The sequence below is a fragment of the Tiliqua scincoides genome, chromosome 14 (genome assembly GCF_035046505.1).
Source record: "Tiliqua scincoides isolate rTilSci1 chromosome 14, rTilSci1.hap2, whole genome shotgun sequence".
In the NCBI taxonomy this organism is placed as follows: Eukaryota; Metazoa; Chordata; class Lepidosauria; order Squamata; family Scincidae; genus Tiliqua; species Tiliqua scincoides.
The window spans coordinates 9,428,639-9,446,248 of NC_089834.1; the positions used below are offsets into that span (position 1 = coordinate 9,428,639).

The 17,610-nt window shown below is 47.0% G+C and overlaps 1 protein-coding gene across 1 annotated transcript in view; it reads right to left on the reverse strand.

The window, feature by feature from the left end:
- Positions 1-17,610, reverse strand: part of LOC136634314 (immunoglobulin lambda-1 light chain-like) — a 120,195-nt gene that overhangs the window by 11,525 nt on the left and 91,060 nt on the right. Inside the window, exon 3 of the mRNA XM_066609793.1 lies at positions 422-461. Within this exon, the coding sequence (XP_066465890.1) occupies positions 422-461 (40 nt within the window). The remainder of the gene's footprint in view (positions 1-421; positions 462-17,610) is intronic.

Below are 17,610 nucleotides of genomic sequence, written 5' to 3' on the forward strand. Positions count from 1 at the left end.
ACAACCTCTTTACAAAGGGGAGAAAAGCAGGTAGGCTAAGCCCTGTTGGTTAACTAGAGCCCCTGAGACTCAAATTCACTCTCCTGCAACATTTTTGAATATGTGAATAAAGTTAGGTCAGAATTTCAGTTGAGCCACAAAACAGATGGTCAAGCATTGCTTTGTCCACTTGCCCCAAGAAACGGAGGGGAGAAAACCACAATTTCATTCATCAATACATTATCTGCAGGGGAACTGCGGGGAGAGATCTGTGCACTGGAATGTGAACATCCTCATGGCTGTTCAGATCCTATGAACGGATCCGTCAGGATGGAAACCCAGAGGGTCAACAGAGTCAGAGAACAAAAAACAGGGAAAATGCAGGAAATCGTTGCATATTGTCCCCGAGAAAGAAAGGATAAGGTAAGATTAGGTGACTTACCAGTGATTGACAGACGGGTTCCACGTCCGAAGATCCACCACAGTGACACAGACCTGTACAAAAACCTGCCCAGGTTTCCTGGTAGAGAAAGCTCATTGACATCTATCCCACTTCAGCAGGAAGGTGGTCAACAGGACATGGACGACAGCACGCTTTCCGGAAAAGGAATTCTTCTCCGTTTCCAAAGAAGCTGCTGTTTGTGGTACATTTTGGAAGAGAAATTATACACTTACCTGACTCATTCTGGAGGCTGGAAGAGTGGCCTGCTAGCTGTTCATACACATGTCAGATCCCGAAAGTGGCTCCATTCCTCTCTGTGCCCATTCTTCGTTGATAGATGGAATCCATAAGAAATGGAGGACCCGTAGGAGCTGATCCGGAGAAGTAGTGCCATTGCCAAGCCCAGCCTTGTACATTCAGATGTCTGTTTGTTAGGTAGTTGATTTTGCAGGCACTGAGGCATGTTGTCTATGCTCAGATAGTTGTTTCCTATACATTCAGCCTAAAGCACTGGACCATTCCTTTGACTGTAAAGATGAACTTCCTTCATTGTATGCTGGTATGGCTCAGTTCTTAGAGAAATGCTCTAATAGAATGTCACCTAGAACAGAACTCAGAGTGAGAAGCACTAATTTCACATGACACCGTACCAGGACTTGGAGGCCTTACGTCTTGGAATTTAGGCTTTTCACATTGACACCGCTATGATCCTGGTCTTTAATATTATCCATACACTTAACGTCATCCTGCAGGTGAATTTTGATCGCCGTTGCATCGATGTGTGGGTTTAAACAGTCCACAATAGACTGCAGCTATAGGTTGATGTTCTTAGCAGATTCATCAAGAGTTGTCTGGCCCTTCGGTTTGAGGAATTTCAGCTAACTGGAATATGGTGAAATATTTGCTTGCCTGAAAGCCTAAATATATACCAGGAAGTCAGACTTAAAATATGACCTGTGCTTCCAGTTCTACTCAAGGTGTAGTTGGTCTGTGGAACTCCTTGCCACAGCACATGGTGATGGCATCTGGCCTAGATGCCTTTAAAAGGGGATTGGACAAGTTTCTGGAGGAAAAATCCGTTCCGGGATACAAGCCATACTGGGTATGTACAACCTCCTGATTTTAGAAACGGGCTAGGTCAGAACGCCAGATGCTGGGGAGGGTGTCATTTGGTGTCACCAAATGACACCCTACAGTTAGAGTTCTCAAACTTGGGTGTTGAGACACCCCAGCCTGAGGAGCACAACCTCTGGTCGCTTAAAGAGCGGGGAAATGGGGAAGGCTGAGATGCGATGCCCAGGATCTTGCCGCTGTGGGGGCGGAGGGGGCTTGTGGGGGCTTGTCCTTTTCCTGCTGCTGTGGTGCGGGTAGCCCTGTGGAGTGCTCTGCATGGCTCCCCGTGGCTTGTGGAAAGTGAAAATCGCGATTGCGACCCAGGTCTGTTTTTGCGACCGCAACCCCGAAATGGTTCGTGGCGGCTATTTTTACTTTCTACCAGCTGCGGAGTGATCTGTGGGGCTCCCAGGACCCGCCGACTCCAGCAGCAGGTAAGGGATACTAGGAAAAGCCCCCTCTGTCTCCGTAGCGGCATGGTTCTGAGGATTGTGTTGTTTCCATTTTCCCCACTCCCTCAAAGACTTACCTCTTGAATAATTTCGGGCTTGAATTTCGGCTTCAGACCTAAACCACAAACAGCCAAAGGGCCGATTGTGCTGTGATTTTGCATAGCTTGGAATTCAAGCGTTCCAGCTCAGAAGCCCAAGCAGGACGCAGACTTGGATCCTTCTCCAACCACACAACCCTCTTCCCTTTCCGGCGTTCCACTTTCCCCCCTAAGCGTCACGCCTCTCTCCACCGGGAGCCCCCGCTCAGCAACTTGACACCCTGTATTTTCAGCTCTATATTGTCAATGGCGGCTGAGCTAGGTGCTACACGACCCATCTGAAACTGGCTCACAACCCACCCAGTGGGTCCTGACCCACAGTTTGAGAAACACTGTGTTAGAATGTTTATGAAGATTCTGTGATGTCACAGGCTGAGCCTGCATTTGGTTGGGAATTGCAGGCGGGCATATGGGCAGGAGACGATATGTGTCTATCAGGCCTCTTCTCTCTCTTATTCAAGCCCAGAACTGGATGTGCTACAACACTGTAGAGCTATCAGAGAGCATGGTTGCTCACCCACTTTTCTCCAACATGGTCAGTTCCATGAATATAAATCTCTTCCCGTCCCCTATTCCCTTTGTTAGTATGGAATCTTTCCATGAACATGGAGATCCTCCTGCCAAGAGCACACGCTTGAAGTGACTAGCTGAATAGGCACTTCAAGTGTGTGCTCTTCATACCATAAATTTTGCCACTGAAAAACACCCAAGGGTTGCCAGGTTTCCAGGACTGGCCAGGTGTCTCCAGGAACCTGCATCCATTTCCAGGTGCCCACTGAAAGATATCCTGGAGATTTGAATGGGATCTCCAGGAATTTGCAACAGGACACCATGACAAGAAAAAAAAAATCCAAGAAAAGTTTCTGTCAGAGTTGCCAATCCTAAAGAAAACACGCAATGTGGTGCTTACACAGGGCAACTCAAGTTAACTAATTTTAACTCCCATGAGAGCCAGTGTGATACAGATGATGTAAGTGGCTCACCTGCTTGTGAGCAGTGAGCTCAAGTGTTGTGGCTCACCTGCTGTCCCCGCACCGCATATTCCTGGTGGAGAACCAGTGGTATAACCTTGAAGGGTCAAACTAGACATGCCCTGAAACACACAAATGTCAACCCCCTCTCCCATTGGAAAGGCCAGAGACAGTAATTGAGCAACACTAAGCCATGAGCTTAATGGAAGACTGAAGATTTTGCCCTGCTGAACTCTAATTTGTGCTCTCTGAATTGGGGAAAAAATACTTCCCACTCAAGTTCCCCCCCCCCAATTTAAAGAATGCATATGGGGCAGACACAAAAGTTCTTTACAGAAGTAAAGTTCTAAGCCCCCCTACCTTAGACTGCATTTTCTCCCCATTTGGTCTCACCTCCTTGCATTATTTAACAAACAGGCTACAAAACACAAATTGGGGCTAACTGCCCTATCCTATGTATATCTACTCAGAAGTAAGTCCTGTTAGCGTCAATGGGGCTTACTCGCAGGAAAGTGTGGATAGAATTGGGCTGTAAGAGCCCTATCTGTTTAATAATTTTGTCCCTGACAAAATTTTGTACAGACCTGTACAAAAACCTGCCCACATTTCCTGGTAGAGAAACTTTGAGTTAGCCAAGCTGGCACAGCAGTTATAGAAGCAATGACGGATGTCTCCATGTAAGAGCACAATGTCTCCCTATGAGCTTTAACCAAAAGAGAGTAAGTCATGACTAGACACCATTACGACTGGTGAAAAAAGTCAGTCATCAGAACATGAAGACTCATGACTTTTGTTGGGACTGAATCATGACTTTTGTACAGTAAAATCCGAGGCACATCTACTCAGAAGTCAGCCCCACTCTCTTCCATGGGATTCCTTACCAAGTCAGCATGTGTGGGAGTTGCAGCCGTCATCACGCCTAACTATCCACACTTTCTTGCGAGTAAGCCCCATTGACGCTAACGGGACTTACTTCTGAGTAGATATGCATAGGATTGGGCAGTTAGCCCCAATTTGTGTTTTGTAGCCTGTTCGTTAAATAATGCAAGGAGGTGACCCTCGCCAGGGTCATCCCCCCCACATACACACACCATAATACGAAACCACATTCATTTATATTTATTATTTGAAATATGTGCCTGTCTACCTTTAAGAGCGTGCCATTTTCGCACCATTGTCTCCAGACCATGCGCCATCTTCTTGTTTTACCATTGCACGCCTACTCACTTAAATGAGGCAGGTTTTGTGAATGGGTATCACCTACCATGCAATTTTTTTGAAAATATCTCCAATATTGTTCTCCTTCCTTCCTTGCACATAGCCCGAGGACCCCACTAACAAGCCATCTTTGCACAATGGGTTGCATTTAATGTCATTTTGAGACAAGGGATCAATCAAGGGATCGATCAAGGGAGTCATGACCAAGTCCCATTGGAATGAATGGGATCTTAGTTCTGACACAATCCTACATGTGCTTCCTCAGAAGCAAGTTCCACTGTGTTCAATGGGACTTACTCACAGGAAAGCATGCATAGGATGGCAACCTTAGTCCACCAAGTCTACATTGCTTTCATGGTGTCTAGTCAGCTGCTTAGTCTCAGAACTACTCCTTAAAACCGAATTCAGATTGGAGGGGAAAGGGTTCAAAACCATTTCCCAAAACCTGAATGTCTGAGAAGATATTCCTGATCAGTTATTAACATGGTTCATAAGATAAATGCATTAAGATTGTATTAACTAGGGGGGAAATGCAGAGGGAGTAAGCCCCTAAATACCAATGGCTGTGAAGGAACAGCACTGGAACCTCTTTCCTTCATGCCCCGTTGGAGGATTTCTCTGAAGCATCTATGTGGGCCATGCTGGGGTGCAGATGCTGGGTCAGATACACCTACATTCTTTTCCAGCAGGTCCATTATGCACTTAACAAAGCTGGTGAAATGGCAGTGAATCTCCCCATCTCAGTTGCCGGGGATGGGGGGGGGGGAATGTAATGACCTGCTAAGAGGAAAGGGCTGTTGCCAAAGTGAAGAAGCCACATGCTGCACAGAGGAGACCTTCCATTTGACTCAGCAGGGATCTCTCTGTGTTGACATCATCCTGTGCTGGCCCAAGATACTTGAGCACCTGAAGCCGTGGGCCAAATGCTGTCCTGCTCTATCTGGTGATGTACTAGCCTTTACTCCTCCGACTCCCTGGATTGGAACAGGAAATGGAGGGCAGAGTAGGATCGGAAGTGTGGAGGGAAGTATGCATGCCCACGCACTTCCTCTTCTACTCCACCCGCTCTCCCTTTTTTAGTCCAAGGAGTGCCAGGAGGAGGAAGACTGAGGTGGATGCCCCTCCCATCTACTCCCTGAGGTGACCTGCTCAGTTAGCCTCATGAATGGACCAGCCCTGATTTGATTCTATTAATAAATTGATTCTATTAATAAATTCTCCTTTGGCAATTGCTTGAGATTCCTCTCTCTCTCTCTCTGTGTGTGTGTGTGTGTGTGTGTGTGTGTGTGTGTGTGAGAGAGAGAGAGAGAGAGAGAGAGAGAGAGAGAGAGAGAGAGAGAGAGTTTATTCATTGTAAAGTGATTTAAAAGTCAGCCAAACATTGCAACAGGGCAGAATTGTCTTTTGCAGATTTAGTGTTCGACGGAAATGGTTTTGAATGCTCAGGAGACTCTCTGCCTGCTTGGTAATCATGGCACTTCTCTTTCCAAACCTCTCTTGCAGGTGGACCAGTCGTACCTCCGACAGTGCACGCCTACGGTCCATCCCAACAAGAGATGAGCACCAAGGACACGGCCACATCCACCTGTCTGGTTTCTGGTTTTTCACCGGGCGCGGCTGACCTCAGTTGGTACGCCGACGGCACTAAAATCACCCAGAACGTGCAGACGTCCAAGCCGATCAAACAGGGAGACAAATACACCATGAGCAGTTACCTGACGCTGAGTGTCCCAGAATGGAGAAACCACAACAGTTATGCGTGCAAAGTGACGCACGGAGAGAAGACCTACGAGAAGACCGTGACACGTTCCTAGTGTCCCTCTCCAGCCTGAGGGCCCACAGGGCTGGGCCGAGACCTCCAATCCCAGTCGGCTGGAGAATCCTTCACACAGGCCATGCAATTTGCTTCCCCCCCACTGCCCCCTTTCCCCTTCTGTACTCCCAGGATTTGACGATGCTTCTCCTTCCCCCTTTAGCTCGTAGCCAGCCTTCTTGGTACCGTTGATTAATAAAACCCCAACTCTGCAATGCTGTTGTCTCTGTATAGATTTCCTTGGGTTGTGATAAAACACACACACAAAAGACCCCTAACTGTGTTCAGTGGCATCATGCAATGAATAAAACAGACAATGCTCTATCTTGTGGTTTCAGGTGCTATGTTCCTTCATTCTCCCCACCCTGATGTTTTCACGTGCGTTTTGTGAGTGGTTGACAGGTTCTCTCCACAATCTGGGTGGTTCACATGTTTCTCCATAAGAACATAAGAGCCCCGCTGAATCAGGCCAAAGGCCCATCTAGTTCAGCTTCCTGTATCTCACAGTGGCCCACCAGTTGCTTCAGGGAGCACCCAATTCAACATGCAGGAATATGCGGTGCGGGGACAGCAGGTGAGCCACAACACTTGAGCTCACTGCTCACAAGCAGGTGAGCCACTTACATCATCTGTATCACACTGGCTCTCATGGGAGTTAAAATTAGTTAAGTTCACCTGAGTTGCCCTGTGTAAGCACCACATTGCGTGTTTTCTTTAGGATTGGCAACTCTGACTGAAACTTTTCTTGGATTTTTTTTTTTTCTCGTCATGGTGTCCTTTGCAAATTCCTGGAGGTCCCATTCAAATCTCCAGGATATCTTTCAGTGGACACCTGGAAATGGATGCAGGTTCCTGGAGACTCCTGGCCAGTCCTGGAAGCCTGGCAACCCTTGGGTGTTTTTCAGTGGCAAAATTTATGGTATGAAGAGCACACACTTGAAGTGCCTATTCAGCTAGTCACTTCAAGCCTGTGCTCTTGGCAGGAGGATCTCCATGTTCATGGAAAGATTCCATACTAACAAAGGCAAAGGGGGACGAGAAGAGATTTATATTCATGGAACTGACCATGTTGGAGAAAAGTGGGTGAGCAACCATGCTCTCTGATAGCTCTACAGTGTTGTAGCACATCCAGTTCTGGGCTTGAATAATGAGAGAAGAGGCCTGATAGGACACATATCGTCTCCTGCCCATATGCCCGCCTGCAATTCCCAACCAAACGCAGGCTCAGCCTGTAACATCACAGAATCTTCATAAACATTCTAACACAGTGTTTCTAAAACTGTGGGTCAGGACAGGTGGGTCGTGTAGCACCTAGCTCAGCCGCCATTGACAATATAGAGCTGAAAATACAGGGTGTCAAGTTGCTGAGCGGGGGCTCCCGGTGGAGAGAGGCGTGACGCTTAGGGGGGAAAGTGGAACGCCGGAAAGGGAAGAGGGTTGTGTGGTTGGAGAAGGATCCAAGTCTGCGTCCTGCTCGGGCTTCTGAGCTGGAACGCTTGAATTCCAAGCTATGCAAAATCACAGCACAATCGGCCCTTTTGCTGTTTGTGGTTTAGGTCTGAAGCCGAAATTCAAGCCCGAAATTATTCAAGAGGTAAGTCTTTGAGGGAGTGGGGAAAATGGAAACAACACAATCCTCAGAACCATGCCGCTACGGAGACAGAGGGGGCTTTTCCTAGTATCCCTTACCTGCTGCTGGAGTCTGCGGGTCCTGGGAGCCCCACAGATCACTCCACAGCTGCTAGAAAGTAAAAATAGCCGCCACGAACCATTTTGGGGTTGCCGTCGCAAAAACAGACCTGGGTCGCAATCGCGATTTTCACTTTCCACAAGCCACGGGGAGCCATGCAGAGCACGCCACAGGGCTACCCGCACCACAGCAGCAGGTAAAGGACATGCCCCCACAAGCCCCCTCCGCCCCCACAGCGGCAAGATCCTGGGCATCGCATCTCAGCCTTCCCCATTTCCCCGCTCTTTAAGAGACCAGAGGTTGTGCTCCTCAGGCTGGGGTGTCTCAACACCTGAGTTTGAGAACCCTAACTGTAGGGTGTCATTTGGTGACCCTCCCAAATGACACCCTCCCCTGCATCTGGCATTCTGACCTAGCCCGTTTCTAAAATCAGGAGAAAAGCCAATATGGCTTGTATCCCAGAATGGATTTTTCCTCCAGAAACTTGTCCAATCCCCTTTTAAAGGCATCTAGGCCAGATGCCATCACCACGTGCTGTGGCAAGGAGTTCCACAGACCAACTACACCTTGAGTAGAACTGGAAGCACAGGTCATATTTTAAGTCTGACTTCCTGGTATATATTTAGGCTTTCAGGCAAGCAAATATTTCACCATATTCCAGTTAGCTGAAATTCCTCAAACCGAAGGGCCAGACAACTCTTGATGAATCTGCTAAGAACATCAACCTATAGCTGCAGTCTATTGTGGACTGTTTAAACCCACACATCGATGCAACCGCGATCAAAATTCACCTGCAGGATGACATTAAGTGTATGGATAATATTAAAGACCAGGATCATAGCGTTGTCAATGTGAAAAAATCCTAAATTCCAAGAAGTAAGGCCTCCAAGTCCTGGTACGGTGTCATGTGAAATTAGTGCTTCTCACTCTGAGTTCTGTTCTAGGTGACATTCTATTAGAGCATTTCTCTAAGAACTGAGCCATACCAGCATACAATGAAGGAAGTTCATCTTTACAGTCAAAGGAATGGTCCAGTGCTTTAGGCTGAATTTATAGGAAACAACTATCTGAGCATAGACAACATGCCTCAGTGCCTGCAAAATCAACTACCTAACAAACAGACATCTGAATGTACAAGGCTGGTCTTGGCAATGGCTCTGCTTCTCCGGATCAGCTCCTACGGGTCCTCCATTTCTTATGGATTCCATCTATCAACGAAGAATGGGCACAGAGAGGAATGGAGCCACTTTCGGGATCTGACGTGTGTATGAACAGCTAGCAGGCCACTCTTCCAGCCTCCAAAATGAGTCAGGTAAGTGTATAATTTCTCTTCCAAAATGTACCACTAACAGCAGCTTCTTTGGAAACGGAGAAGAATTCCTCTCCGGAAAGCGTGCTGTCGTCCATGTCCTGTTGACCACCTTCCTGCTGAAGTGGGATAGATGTCAATGAGCTTTCTCTACCAGGAAACGTGGGCAGGTTTTTGTACAGGTCTGTGTCACTGTGGTGGATCTTCGGAGGTGGAACCCGTCTGTCAATCACTGGTAAGTCACCTAATCTTACCTTATCCTTTCTTTCTCGGGGACAATATGCAACGATTTCCTGCATTTTCCCTGTTTTTTGTTCTCTGACTCTGTTGACCCTCTGGGTTTCCATCCTGACGGATCCGTTCATAGGATCTGAACAGCCATGAGGATGTTCACATTCCAGTGCACAGATCTCTCCCCGCAATTCCCCTGCAGATAATGTATTGATGAATGAAATTGTGGTTTTCTCCCCTCCGTTTCTTGGGGCAAGTGGACAAAGCAAAGCTTGACCATCTGTTTTGTGGCTCAACTGAAATTCTGACCTAACTTTATTCACATATTCAAAAATGTTGCAGGAGAGTGAATTTGAGTCTCAGGGGCTCTAGGTAGGGCTTAGCCTACCTGATTTTCTCCCCTTTGTAAAGAGGTTGTACTGAATTATCTTGGCTGGCAACTTCTCATCCTGTCATTACCTTCTCCAGAAGGCAGAAATTTACAGTCAAATCTGATGACACTTTGCAGGATAAATTCACCCTCTGAATCAACAGCTTCTTGATCGATTCAACAGCACTGACTGTTTCTGTACTGAATTTGGTTGATGGAGAGGCAGGTAACATGGAAATCATCTTTCCGAGTGACATTTTACACAATCTAAAGGAAAAAACTGGACCATCTTGCAGTCCCTTTTCTAAGAATGGCACCATTATGGTGTCTTGGGGGGCATATCTGAGAGTAAAATCAAACCTGATGCAGGAGATCTGTGATGGGATCTCCTGATGTTAGTTGGCACTTTATTTTACCAGGAGTGGAAATTTAAACCAGGAGAACAGCAAAGAGGGAAAGGAATGACTGGCAGCTCCTGCAGTGTGCCTCGGATTTTACTGTACAAAAGTCATGATTCAGTCCCAACAAAAGTCATGAGTCTTCATGTTCTGATGACTGACTTTTTTCACCAGTCGTAATGGTGTCTAGTCATGACTTACTCTCTTTTGGTTAAAGCTCATAGGGAGACATTGTGCTCTTACATGGAGACATCCGTCATTGCTTCTATAACTGCTGTGCCAGCTTGGCTAACTCAAAGTTTCTCTACCAGGAAATGTGGGCAGGTTTTTGTACAGGTCTGTACAAAATTTTGTCAGGGACAAAATTATTAAACAGATAGGGCTCTTACAGCCCAATTCTATCCACACTTTCTTGCGAGTAACTTTCAGACACCATTACGACTGGTGAAAAAAGTCAGTCATCAGAACATGAAGACTCATGACTTTTGTTGGGACTGAGTCATGACTTTTGTACAGTAAAATCCGAGGCATATCTACTCAGAAGTCAGCCCCACTCTGTTCCATGGGATTCCTTACCAAGTCAGCATGTGTGGGAGTTGCAGCCGTCATCACGCCTAACTTTCTCAGGATATAACCCGTTATTTCTGTGCAGATAATTTTTTTTCCAAACACAAAAATCCAGAGAGATCAAAGATCACAGCTAGCATTTATGAACTGTCCTCAACTATGAAGCTGGAGGACGTATCTTGTAGTATTTTTTAAAGTACTTTTGAAAGAGTACAAAAAAGGAGATCGGCCCAATGAATAATGAAACATGCAATCCTATACACATACAATCCTACACACAAGACGGACTTCTGCAGAGGCATGCATAGGATTTTACTGTAAGCATTTTTTAAAAATTCATATACGACTTTCAGAAACCCAGCATTGCAATCTTAATGGAGCACTTTCCCCAGAAGCAAGCCTCATTGTGTTCAGAACGTCCTTTCACCTAACCTAGTATGATAAATCCTTAAGGCTGCAATCAAGAATTGGTTTAGGCCAGTACAGCCCCATGGATTTCCAAACAGAGCTGATGCTGGAGAGCCATGATTGGATTACCTGCCTGAAAATAAAATAACCAACAAATGCAAGGGGTAATGGAGGAACTCTAATTTTTGTCCAATGGAAGAGTAGCACTGCAGGAGCTGCCAGTCACTCCTTTCCCTCTTTGCTGTTCTCCTGGTTTAAATTTCCACTCCTGGTAAAATAAAGTGCCAACTAACATCAGGAGATCCCATCACAGATCTCCTGCATCAGGTTTGATTTTACTCTCAGATATGCCCCTAAAGACACCATAATGGTGCCATTCTTAGAAAAGGGACTGCAAGATGGTCCAGTTTTTTCCTTTAGATTGTGTAAAATGTCACTCGGAAAGATGATTTCCATGTTACCTGCCTCTCCATCAATCAAATTCAGTACAGAAACAGTCAGTGCTGTTGAATCGATCAAGAAGCTGTTGATTCAGAGGGTGAATTTATCCTGCAAAGTGTCATCAGATTTGACTGTAAATTTCTGCCTTCTGGAGAAGGTAATGACAGGATGAGAAGTTGCCAGCCAAGATAATTCAGTACAACTTCTTTACAAAGGGGAGAAAAGCAGGTAGGCTAAGCCCTGTTGGTTAACTAGAGCCCCTGAGACTCAAATTCACTCTCCTGCAACATTTTTGAATATGTGAATAAAGTTAGGTCAGAATTTCAGTTGAGCCACAAAACAGATGGTCAAGTTTGCTTTGTCCACTTGCCCCAAGAAACGGAGGGGAGAAAACCACAATTTCATTCATCAATACATTATCTGCAGGGGAATTGCGGGGAGAGATCTGTGCACTGGAATGTGAACATCCTCATGGCTGTTCAGATCCTATGAACGGATCCGTCAGGATGGAAACCCAGAGGGTCAACAGAGTCAGAGAACAAAAAACAGGGAAAATGCAGGAAATCGTTGCATATTGTCCCCGAGAAAGAAAGGATAAGGTAAGATTAGGTGACTTACCAGTGATTGACAGACGGGTTCCACCTCCGAAGATCCACCACAGTGACACAGACCTGTACAAAAACCTGCCCATGTTTCCTGGTAGAGAAAGCTCATTGACATCTATCCCACTTCAGCAGGAAGGTGGTCAACAGGGCATGGACGACAGCACGCTTTCCGGAAGAGGAATTCTTCTCCGTTTCCAAAGAAGCTGCTGTTAGTGGTACATTTTGGAAGAGAAATTATACACTTACCTGACTCATTTTGGAGGCTGGAAGAGTGGCCTGCTAGCTGTTCATACACACGTCAGATCCCGAAAGTGGCTCCATTCCTCTCTGTGCCCATTCTTCGTTGATAGATGGAATCCATAAGAAATGGAGGACCCGTAGGAGCTGATCCGGAGAAGCAGAGCCATTGCCAAGCCCAGCCTTGTACATTCAGATGTCTGTTTGTTAGGTAGTTGATTTTGCAGGCACTGAGGCATGTTGTCTATGCTCAGATAGTTGTTTCCTATACATTCAGCCTAAAGCACTGGACCATTCCTTTGACTGTAAAGATGAACTTCCTTCATTGTATGCTGGTATGGCTCAGTTCTTAGAGAAATGCTCTAATAGAATGTCACCTAGAACAGAACTCAGAGTGAGAAGCACTAATTTCACATGACACCGTACCAGGACTTGGAGGCCTTACGTCTTGGAATTTAGGCTTTTCACATTGACACCGCTATGATCCTGGTCTTTAATATTATCCATACACTTAATGTCATCCTGCAGGTGAATTTTGATCGCGGTTGCATCGATGTGTGGGTTTAAACAGTCCACAATAGACTGCAGCTATAGGTTGATGTTCTTAGCAGATTCATCAAGAGTTGTCTGGCCCTTTGGTTTGAGGAATTTCAGCTAACTGGAATATGGTGAAATATTTGCTTGCCTGAAAGCCTAAATATATACCAGGAAGTCAGACTTAAAATATGACCTGTGCTTCCAGTTCTACTCAAGGTGTAGTTGGTCTGTGGAACTCCTTGCCACAGCACGTGGTGATGGCATCTGGCCTAGATGCCTTTAAAAGGGGATTGGACAAGTTTCTGGAGGAAAAATCCATTCCGGGATACAAGCCATACTGGGTATGTACAACCTCCTGATTTTAGAAATGGGCTAGGTCCGAATGCCAGATGCAGGGGAGGGTGTCATTTGGTGTCACCAAATGACACCCTACAATTAGGGTTCTCAAACTCGGGTGTTGAGACACCCCAGCCTGAGGAGCACAACCTCTGGTCGCTTAAAGAGCGGGGAAATGGGGAAGGCTGAGATGCGATGCCCAGGATCTTGCCGCTGTGGGGGCAGAGGGGGCTTGTGGGGGCTTGTCCTTTTCCTGCTGCTGTGGTGCGGGTAGCCCTGTGGCGTGCTCTGCATGGCTCCCCGTGGCTTGTGGAAAGTGAAAATCGCGATTGCGACCCAGGTCTGTTTTTGCGACGGCAACCCCGAAATGGTTCGTGGCGGCTATTTTTACTTTCTACCAGCTGCGGAGTGATCTGTGGGGCTCCCAGGACCCGCCGACTCCAGCAGCAGGTAAGGGATACTAGGAAAAGCCCCCTCTGTCTCCGTAGCGGCATGGTTCTGAGGATTGTGTTGTTTCAATTTTCCCCACTCCCTCAAAGACTTACCTCTTGAATAATTTCGGGCTTGAATTTCGGCTTCAGACCTAAACCACAAACAGCCAAAGGGCCGATTGTGCTGTGATTTTGCATAGCTTGGAATTCAAGCGTTCCAGCTCAGAAGCCCGAGCAGGACGCAGACTTGGATCCTTCTCCAACCACACAACCCTCTTCCCTTTCCGGCGTTCCACTTTCCCCCCTAAGCATCAAGCCTCTCTCCACCGGGAGCCCCCGCTCAGCAACTTGACACCCTGTATTCTCAGCTCTATATTGTCGATGGCGGCTGAGCTAGGTGCTACACGACCCACCTGAAACTGGCTCACAACCCACCCAGTGGGTCCTGACCCACAGTTTGAGAAACACTGTGTTAGAATGTTTATGAAGATTCTGTGATGTCACAGACTGAGCCTGCGTTTGGTTGGGAATTGCAGGCGGGCATATGGGCAGGAGACGATATGTGTCTATCAGGCCTCTTCTCTCTCTTATTCAAGCCCAGAACTGGATGTGCTACAACACTGTAGAGCTATCAGAGAGCATGGTTGCTCACCCACTTTTCTCCAGCATGGTCAGTTCCATGAATATAAATCTCTTCTCGTCCCCCATTGCCTTTGTTAGTATGGAATCTTTCCATGAACATGGAGATCCTCCTGCCAAGAGCACACGCTTGAAGTGACTAGCTGAATATGCACTTCAAGTGTGTGCTCTTCATACCATAAATTTTGCCACTGAAAAACACCCAAGGGTTGCCAGGCTTCTAGGACTGGCCAGGAGTCTCCAGGAACCTGCATCCATTTCCAGGTGTCCACTGAAAGATATCCTGGAGATGTTAATGGGACCTCCAGGAATTTGCAACAGGACATCATGATGGGGAAAAATATCCAAGAAAGACATCCATCAGAGTTGTCAGTCCTAAAGACAACACCCAATGTGGTGCTTACACAGGGCAACTCAAGCTGGACTTCCCTGTTTTTAACCCCCATGACGGCCAGTGTGATACAGTGGATAGAGTGTTGGACTGGGACTGGGTTCAAACCCCTACTCAGTTCACAGGACGACCTTGCAGCAGTCACTCTCTCTTGGCCAAACCTAGTTTTGTGGACCACTGGGAGGGATCATAGGGATCAAACACTCTCTGTATTCCTCAGGACCTCGGTGGACGTGTAGGATGCAAAGGTAGTGAGGATGCTAATGAAGATGATGTTAAGGTTTTCCCCTCTTCCTCCTGCCCCATCAATCTGTTTGTGTTGTTGGCTATCTATGGAACATTCTAGAATAGAGAAGAAGGAGGACAAACAGGAGGAAGTACAGATTGAATCTCTGTTCAGTCATGAAGCTGGCTGGGTAATTTGGGTTCAGTCAGTCTAGCCTGCCTACCTGGACTAATCTACCTCATTGGATAGGGGGCAATGGGTTAAAGCAGTGTTTCTCACTCTGTGGGTTGGGACCCACTAGCTAGGTTCCAAACCAAGTTCAGGTGGGTCCCCATTCATGTCAATATTTTATTTTTAATCTATTAGACGTGATGCTCCTATGGTATGTGACTGCATTTGGGGAAATGTTACAGACCTGTACTTTAAATAAGCTACTACATTTTCACAATGATAGTCAATGGGACTTATTCCTGGGTAAGTGTGGGTAGGTTTGCAGCTTGGGATTGTTCAAAGTTTTCCTGCTTGATGATGTCATGACATCACTTCAGGGGAGTCCTGACAGATTTGCATTCTAAAAAGTGGGTCCCGGTGCTAAATGTGTGAGAACCACTGGGTTGAAGGGTTGGAGGTCATGCAGGTGTGAGGACCAGGTGCCCCCCCAACACCAAGGCTGTCAGTGTTTGCATCCCGTTTCATGCATGTTGCCCTGTGTGCTCCAGAAGCATCTGGTGGGACACTGTGAGATACAGGAAGCTGGGTTAGATGGACCTTTGGCCTGATCCAACGGGACTCTTATGCTCTTATACAGAAACACGTAAATCACCAAGATTGTGGACAGAACCTGTCAACCTCATAAAACGCACGTGAAAACATCAGGGTGGGGAGAATGAAGGAACATAGCACCTGAAACCACAAGACAGAGCATTGTCTGTTTTATTCATTGCATGATGCCATTGAACACAGTTAGGGGTCTTTTGTGTGTGTGTTTTAACACAACCCAAGGAAATCTATACAGAGGTAGCAGCATTGCAGAGTTTTATTAATCAACAACACCAAGAAGGCTGGCTACGAGCTAAAGGGGGAAGGAGAAGCATTGTCAAATCCTGGGAGTACAGAAGGGGAAAGGGGGCAGTGGGGGGCAAGCAAATTGCATGGCCTATGTGAAGGATTCTTCCAACCGACTGGGATTGGAGGTCTCGGCCCAGCCCTGTGGGCCCTCAGGCTGGAGAGGGACACTAGGAACGTGTCACGGTCTGCTCGTAGGTCTTCTCTCCGTGCGTCACTTTGCACGTGTATCTGTTGTGTCTTCTCCATTCTGGGACACTCAGCGTCAGGTAACTGCTCATGGTGTATTTGTCTCCCTGTTTGATCGGCTTGGACGTCTGCACGTTCTGGGTGATTTTAGTGCCGTCGGCGTACCAACTGAGGTCAGCCGTGCCCGGTGAAAAACCAGAAACCAGACAGGTGGATGTGGCCGTGTTCTTGGTGCTTATCTCTTGTTGGGATGGACCGTAGGCGTGCACTGTCGGAGGTACGACTGGTCCATCTGCAAGAGAGGTTTGGAAAGAGAAGCGCCATGATTACCAAGCAGGCAGAGAGTCTCCTGAGCATTCAAAACCATTTCCATCGAACACTAAATCTGCAAAAGGCAAAAAGTACCAATATTCTGGGATTCTGCCCTGTTGCAATGTTTGGCTGACTTTTTAAACACTTTACAGCAGGGGTGCTCACACTTTTTTGGCTCAAGAGCTACTTTGAAACCCAGCAAGGCCCGGAGATCTACCAGAGTTTTTTTTACAATGTTCGCACCATCATAACATATAACATTTATGAGTACAATGTATGTTGTTGTACCTTGAGCCCCACTGAGTATAACAGGACTTACTCCTGAGTAGACATGCCTAGGATTAGGCTGTGAGGCTGCAATCCTAGCCACACTTACCTGGGAGTAAGCCCCATTGAGTACAATGGGCCTTACTCCCGGCGTTTCCTCCCAGAGGCACCTGAAGGGGGGGTCGGCACTCCGTGATCTACTCATTTTGCCTCGCGATCTACCGGTAGATCGCGATCCACCTATTGAGCACCCCTGCTTTACAGTGAATAAACTCTCTCTCTCTCTCTCTCTCTCTCTCTCTCTCTCTCTCTCTCTCTCACACACACACACACACACACACACACACACACACACAGAGAGAGAGAGAGAGAGAGAGAGAGAGGAATCTCAAGCAAGTGCCAAAGGGGAATTTAAAGGGGACTGAGCAGGTCTTCGCCTCAGGGAGTAGATTGGCAGGGCATCCAATTCAGTCAGTCTTTCCACTTGGCGGCACCTCCTGCCAATCTTTGGAATAAAAGAGGGAGAGGAAGGTGAGGTGGAAGAGGAAGTGTGGAGGACAGGAGGTGTCTCCTACAATCTAGCCTACTCTCCTCTGCACTTTGTCTTATGCCCTCCTCTTCCTGCGAGTGGGTCTAGTACAGTACAGGCTAGTGCAGCACCAGATGGAGCAGAACTGCATTTGGCCCACAGCTTCAAGGGCTAAGCAATCTTGGGCCAGCACAGGATTTAATGGCCCAAGATGTCAACATAAGGAGATCCCTGCTGAATCAGATGCAAGGTCTACCTAGTGCAGCATGTGGCTTCTCCTAAAAGCAACAGCCCTTCCCTCTTAGTATGTTGTCTCCACCTCCCAAGGAACTGAAATGGGGAGAAA